Raw genomic sequence first — 7,715 nt, forward strand, 5'->3', positions numbered from 1 at the left:
ATTATATTATTTTTGTTATATTTATAATATTTTAAAAATTTTATTAAATTTCAATTCAAAGTATGAAATTTTGCCATGTAATGTAATTATTTCATTAGTATCTAGACCGTATAATTAACAGTTCTTACTTCTTATTAGTACTAGTTGAAACCGTGTGCATGCGAACATGAGATTTTGTAAGTAAAAATATAGGGTAAAAAAGATAATAATGAATAAGAAGACAAGACAAAAAAAAAAGAAAAGAAAATAAAAGAGAGAAGGAAAAAGAAAGGAAAGCAAAAATATTCACTTACAAAACGTCAGTTAGGGTTTAAATATATATATATATATATGAAAAGTGATTACTTAAAAAACTCGTTCTAAATAAAAAAGAAATATTAAGAAAAAAGCAAGAAGGAGAAAAAAAAAAGACAAAAAAACCAAAAAAAAAAAAAGAACAAAACAAAAAGACAAATGTAAAAAAAAAAAAAAGGAAAATTGAGGGAAACGTTTGGTTAGCTGCTAACGAAAATTCTCTAAGTTTCTCTCATATATATGTAAAGGATAAACGTTTGGTTAACTGATAAAAAAAAATTATTTACGTAAAAAGAAATCTTTTTACCCATCTCAAAAAACAATTTTACATGAAAACTTTTTTTTATTATAAATAAAATATTTACACGATAAATTATCAATTATTTGCACTAAAAAAATTTATTATTCACTTCAAATAATTTTAAAATCTACTATTTAATTAATTTAGTTTTTAAAATCTACTGTTTACCACCCTCTCCCCTTAATTTATTAAAAAATAATACAGCCAACCTTTTTTTCATAACCTAAGTATGTTCAAAAAAAGCCTCTGCAATTCGTTACCGGGCCAGGCTATTTACGTTGCGGGTTATCTTCCCTTTACAAAAATGACAAGTGGCGTTTAGTATGATGATTCAAACAATAGTAATTTTAATTATGATTCTGAAATTAGAATCATAATTTATAATTTTAGGTTTAAATTATGATTTTGAAATTATTATTCAGAATTAGGAGTTTGAATCATCTTGAATCAAGAGATGAGTTGTTTTAGAATCATGATTTAAGTTAGTTTAAAACATCACATCAGATATTTTAAATCATGATTCAGAATCATCTAAACCAAACACTGATTCTGAATCACTGTAAACAAAGACGGACTCTAAACTAGGATTCAGGATCATAATTCTGGATCCATCTATCAAATCCTTGAGCAATAAACACTTTTGAAGATCAGACATATTTTTATGAATATATATATATATATGAATATTTTTATGAATATATATATATATATATGATTATAACGGCATCCAAAACCATCAAATTTGAATAATTTTAGGCTTCTGGTTACGTTTGATTTTGATACATTGTGAAGTTCAGAAATGTGTGCACTAATGCTAGTCTGGCCAAACAGCCGTAATTTTGTGTGTTATTTTCTCTTACATGTTCATGATTTCACAAAAGATTAAAGAAAAAAAAAATCAGGTAGGCTATTTTTTCACCGCTTTTTTTAGTAAATGTTCGAACTTTTTATTTTTTTGAACTTTTTTTATTTTAGCAAGATGGTCTTTTTTTCAATAGTCAACAAGTGATTAACTGAAAGTCAATCAGATTAACTGATTTATTATTATAATTTATCAATAATTTATCATTAATAAACATATAATTTATTGATTAAAATTGATTAATTACTAATTGATTTCAACTAATTATTAATTTATATTGATTAATAGTGAAAATCATCGAGTTAATTAGTGATGAACTTAAATCAATCAATAATTGACCGACTAGTCAATCAGTGAGTGATTGACTATTAAGTTAATCAGTCATTAACCACTAGTTAATAAAAAAAGGTCATTTTACTAACTTCAAAAAACTTCGGCCATTTTTCAAAAAAAAATCCCCATTTGCCTCTATATCCCAAGATTAAAAGGTTTCTTGATTAAATTTACATCGAGTTTTTCCAGGTTCTAGGCTCATATTTATGGAGTATACATCCAGTCCCCAAAATTTACATACATATTCTAAAACCAGGATGATCATATGGTAGTATCTGCTAAAGAACGTAATTTTGTCGTTATAAAATCTTATCTGATGAAATAAAATCTTGATTTGATTAAATAAAATAAGACAATTGAACAGAACTTAATAAAAATTTAACGCTAAAAGCTATTCAGGCGATAGGCTTTTTTTTTTTCAATACCCTACTTATAAATCTCCTAATAAATCTTAAGGAACTTATGGCATGTTTACTTACTAGGATTGAAGAATGAGAGTCAATCACATGTTTATTTGTTCTTTTTTATCCTGGAATGAGAGTGAAATTGGTGGGTCTCACTCAAATTTGGGATTGAGGAATGAGATTGGCACTCCCATACCCCCCTTGGATTGAGACTCTCATTTCTAATATTAATATCAATTTACTATCATACCCTTATTTTACTTATAAATACACAATTAAAAATAAAATTCAAAAAATAATAAATGCAACATATATTTATTATTTTATTTGCCTAATATTATAATATTAGCATAATTAGTGTTAACTTTAATATAATAAATATGTACTTTATTTGTTAATAAATTAATAATATATTTTATTTTTTAACACTATTTTTTATTTTTATTTATTTTATTTAAATTTTTTAAAAATTTATTTTTATATTTTAAATAGTTGTACAATTTATATTTATTATTTTAGTACCCAATTATTAAACTAAATATTTTAATTATGATTAATTTTAATATAATAAGTACACAATATATTTTTTAAATTGAAAATATCAAATTGATTTTTATACTTTTTTATTCCGATTATAGATGTAAATAAATTTATGAATGAGATTTAGAATGACTTCGATTCCAAATCCTATTACTAAGTAAACAGTTTATTCTGACTCCGATTACTCACTCCGAATCCTACCCACTCCGAATCCTGTCCACTCTGATTCATGCTCATTCCGATTACGCGTAGATAAACATGCCATTAATCTACTCTTTTTTTTTTTTTCTTTTTTCTTTTGGGCTAAAGGTCTGCTCATATTTCTTATTAGTTTGCTTCTGATATTGGTTAAATGCATTACGTAAGAATACCTCAGATACATTAGGCCACCGTGATCACTTTCTGTTTGTCACAAACATATTAACATAGTTTTATCTACGTCACTTTGCGATGCAAAAACATAACAACCTCATATAGAAAACACATCAACCTTTGTTGCTTGAAATAGCACAAACAGGTGATGCAGGTTGGCTTTTCTTAGCAGCAGGGGAAAAAAATAATAAAAAGAAGAAGAGAGAGAGAGAGAGAGAAGTTAATCTCACAAATAATCTCCCAACTCTATTCTTATTCTCACTTTGATCGCTGACTTTCAAATCATCCCAAAACTAACCTTGATCTATCAGTTTGTTTCAATTTAAGTCATTTTCAGCAAGTGTTTCAAAAGATGATGGAATATGCTTATGATGCTAACAGAAAATAACATTCGGTTAATAACGACCTGCACACTGCATCTCAACCATATTTTGTTTTAATACCCAACCAATGAATGGACTAAATCTAAAACCAACTAATAGATCGCCGAAGTCATAGGCTAAGGTGGGATTGGCAACAAAATTCAGAGACCATTTCTATGATTAACCCAAAAAAAGGGTAATGCAGATTGGCTATGAAAAAACACTCCTTCAGCAAACTAAAAGCTAGAGGTGTTGGAGCTATGATTCATATTTATCCGGATCTGAAACTATAAAATTAGTGGGTTTCTATAAACAAGAAAACCAACCCACCTATACCTGCTTCAACATAAAATTAGAAAAGCAAAAGAAAAAAGAAGGGGAGACAGACAAATGTAAATAACAAATTCATTCCCAAGAAAATTTTTTCCTCTCCCCTTCTCTCAAAAGGGATGTTAATAGATTTTAAATAAATAATACTACAGCCTCTGCCCAACATCACAGCTCACTTTTTTCTTTGGACGTGGGCTCAGCAGCTTGAACCGAGTTTCTCATGGAAGTGGTTGCAGTGCTGACTTGATGGCCACCTACAATCGGTATCCGACCGTCAACTATGCCAGACATCTTAAAAATTATTGTGCTCAAGATTAGACAGACCAATCGTGTTCATGCATACATATATGTATGTTATCATTTTCTTTTACATTAGACTCATGAGGACAACAAGAATAGTCCATGACCAGAAGATTAGGTTAAAGGATTACCGGTTGGAGTTGGCATTCGGTCACCAAAACCTACTCCTTGATTAGAGCTTCCGGGAATGCTTAATCTCCCGCGATATTCTCGCAGAAGCGCCATGTTATTGGCATTACCAGTTTCGACCTCCCCACCGGGCACATGAGTTTCACCAGCAAGCTTCACTGTAGATTTTGGCGAGAAGGTTGTTGACCAAGATCCTCCATTTGATCCTGCTAAGGCCACTATAACATCTGCCTGGAACATATCAAGAACCATGGCCACATCGTGTCGTATGGTGACACAAGGGAAAGATATGATTAAAGTGTGGAAAAGATAAAAAACTAGCAATCTTCATATTGCTTGATTTCTTGATTATTCCTCACTTTAACCTAATTAATCAAAGAAAAACTCCCCTTTAGTCTGAACTAAGAAAGGCCCTTGATAGATTGAAAGGTAAAAAGTCCCTAAGGTCTTCGAAGAATAGATTCGGGATTTTGAAAGCACTACACTGTTTTGACCAAAGAAAAGATTTGGGGATAAACCAAAAGCTACCTCCCAAAGAATTCTCAATAATAGTCGAATAAACAGGGAGTTGATGACAAATGATGAATTCAAATCAATACTGGAATCCCTAGAACAAGTCTGGACTATGGAAGCAAATCCAGAAGGCATTTTTGATACAAATCAAGAAGGCGTTGAGATAGAGTTTTTACAGTGGTCATACTGATGTGTTAAAATAAATAAATAAATGAATAAGAAAATAATAAAAAGTGAGCTTTGAATCTTATACTATTTAAATGTGACCTTGATCCAATCTTAGACTAGTTAAATAGCATATAACCGCAGTACAAGTTAGCCAAGTTGAAATCAAATTATCATTCGCATTCTTCTCTAAGATTATTTCAGATTATTTACTCGTAAATGATTTTATCAATAACCCTGCAATGAAATATGCTTCCAATAGAAGAGATGCTTACATATTATCTCACCAAACCAAGCTATTTCTACTCTCTAGTAGAATCAGAAAAGAAAGCAAACCTTGTTTGGATGAACGTCATCGAAGACATGAGCTTGGCCACCATAAAATATAGTCATCTGCCGACTACCAGCAAATCCATGTCGACTGCCAGAAAAAACATATAAGCATCAAGATTATTTCCACTTGATAGAAAAACAAGAGCACAACAGGGTTTTTACTACCTTGAGGGATTTGAAGATTCCGGTTCTGAGATAATAGTCACACCCTTTTGCCTGCTACCACTGGGCAGTGCCCCAGACACGTTTCTCTCAGAAGAACCACCACCGGCATTAATGGAACTCAAAATACCAGGGCCTTTAATTCCAGTTCTAGATCCCTCATCAGCAGCTGACTGAGATATATTTGTAGGACTGGCATTGGCATCTCTAAACCTGTTAGAAGGTACTTGAGCCACAAATGGCACGAAATGACCCCCACGGGGAGGGTACTGTACTGTTGGACCTGCATTCATGGGAATAGATCGGTCCAATTTGGAAACACCTGAGGGAGGCTGAAATATGAGAGAAGCAGAAGTAGGCCTTATTTGCTGTGAACCAAAGACCACCTCTTCCTCATTGAATCTTCTAATTCTTTCTCCTCCGGCTCCGTTTCTAAGTAGCTGCATTTTGGGGAATAACTATAAAATTAGAATCGGAATCTAGGAAGAGGACATTTGGGACAATATACAAAAATAGAAAGAAAATCACGATATGATGAGCGTTTATACCTTCAACAACTGAGAGCCCTCAAGCGAGTCTGGTCCCATTTGAGGAATCCCATCTCTGGATGGCCCCATAAAAGTAGTGTCTGAATTACTTCTCTTACTTCCTACTATCTTGTTACTTATTTCTGGCCCAGATATATCACTCCTTGCACCATAGAATGGAACCCCTTCCAGATGATTTCCACCCCGTCTCTCTAATAAATTTCGATGAAACAAATAATCAAAGTTCAATCTCATTTTGTAAGATCCCAAATAAAAACAACGCTTTCAAAAATATACAACAATTTCAGCAATACAATACGATCAGGTAAGTTCCAAGACGAATAATAACACAAGTTCATGTCTATTCGTTGAGGACATAGATGAAAATGCCAACAATAAATCAAACACATTACAGTGTTTAGCTCAATCTCATATTGTAGTGTTTAGCTCTTTCAAGAAAGAAATTCAATTTTCTAGTTCCTCAATGGCTAACGACAAAGCCTTTTTATTTTTGGCAAAAAGAAAAAAGAAAGAACAACAGTGAAAGCTCATGCCTGATTTCACACACCCCCATGATTGCAAAGGAAAAAAAAAAAGGGGGCCTAACAAAGAGAAAGCCCCAAAGATTACCAACTCTGACCTCACTAAAACTAATCCATAACAAAGACACCCACTCCACAATAACAGGGAAAAAGAGTCCCCTGCATTACCAAGTTAAAAATCAAGAAAAATAGCGTTTCCCTAAACAAAACAAAAAAGGTTTTCGAAAGGCATAAAACAGAGTATTTTTGGAACAAAACAAAGCAAGAGACAGACCGGAGGCCAGATCAGAGGTGGTGGAGATGGGACCACGGCCGCCGGCGGAGGAAGCTCCAAAGGAGGCCGAGGCGGAGGCGGAGGCGGAGGGCGAGGGCTCGGCGGCTTTTGGGCCGAAGCCCACGGCGGAGGAGTCGTTGGGCTTCGCGCCGAAGAAGTCATGGAAAATGGGCTTCGCCAGTAGAAGTTGATTCTCGTGTTTTGGTTGTTGTTGTTGTTGGTGGTGGTGGTGGTGTTGGCCACCGCCATTGTTGTCCGCATTGTTGGGCATGCTTTGTTGAGCCATTAATCATTATTATCATCAGCTCAGCCATTTCTTCATCATCATCGCCATAATAATTTACCTCTCTGCCCAGCTACTACTTCACTCTTTCTACTCTCTCTTGCGTCTAGAGAGAGATAGAGAGTGGTAAACAGACTTGGGGGCCAAAAAAGAGGAGAGAGAAAGAGAGAGAAAAGAGAGCTCGATTTTCAGAAAAGATGAAAAAAGGAGAGGAGAGAGAAAGAGAGAATCGGACTCTTTTATTGAAAAAAACAGAGAGAGAGAGAGAGAGCAATAAAAAGCAAAAGGTTCTTCTTTGGAGAGTGTTCTGCTGTTCAACTAAATGGGCTCTCTCTCTCTCTCTGTTGAACAAAAGCACAAATTGTCTGTTTGTTAATGGGAGATTGGCTCTCTCTGAGAATAAAATGTTTGGTTCGCAAGTGTGGGTTTGTTTTGCGTGTCTTTTTCTGGGTTTGTGATTTCTTTGATTAACACGAAGGAAGTTGAAAAAAAAAAAGCATACGAGGATTGGGTTTTTAACTTTTTTAATTATATATTTATTATTGCCCGAGTGTTACGCAATACATCTGTAAGACTAGGACCTTAATTTATACCTCTCTCTCATATTCCTTTTTTTAATTAGGATCAATTTAATTTAATGATTCGAGTTTTTACTTTGAGTTAAAATATAATTTTATGTGAAAATTTTT

At 33.1% G+C, this 7,715-nt stretch overlaps 1 protein-coding gene across 1 annotated transcript; it reads right to left on the bottom strand.

The window, feature by feature from the left end:
- Positions 1-3,615: 3,615 nt before the first annotated feature.
- Positions 3,616-7,233, bottom strand: LOC21390767 (protein TIFY 8). Its single transcript, XM_024173882.1, has 6 exons — positions 6,744-7,233; positions 5,949-6,139; positions 5,404-5,840; positions 5,242-5,326; positions 4,230-4,458; positions 3,616-4,052 (listed from the first exon to the last, which is right to left on the bottom strand). The coding sequence occupies exons 1-6, from the start codon at positions 7,027-7,029 to the stop codon at positions 3,964-3,966; spliced, it is 1,317 nt and encodes a 438-aa protein (XP_024029650.1). The 5' UTR covers positions 7,030-7,233; the 3' UTR covers positions 3,616-3,963.
- Positions 7,234-7,715: the final 482 nt, after the last annotated feature.

Source organism: Morus notabilis, unplaced genomic scaffold (assembly GCF_000414095.1).
Source record: "Morus notabilis unplaced genomic scaffold, ASM41409v2 Scaffold1615, whole genome shotgun sequence".
Lineage (NCBI taxonomy): Eukaryota > Viridiplantae > Streptophyta > Magnoliopsida > Rosales > Moraceae > Morus > Morus notabilis.

Coding starts and splice junctions, on each gene's coding strand:
- LOC21390767 (XM_024173882.1), bottom strand. CDS start 7,029: ATGGCTCAACAAAGCATGCCCAACAATGCGGACAACAATGGCGGTGGC. Junction 6,140..6,743: donor CACCTCTGATCTGGCCTCCG/GTCTGTCTCTTG, acceptor GAAATTTATTAG/AGAGACGGGGTGGAAATCAT. Junction 4,053..4,229: donor CCGAATGCCAACTCCAACCG/GTAATCCTTTAA, acceptor TACCGATTGTAG/GTGGCCATCAAGTCAGCACT.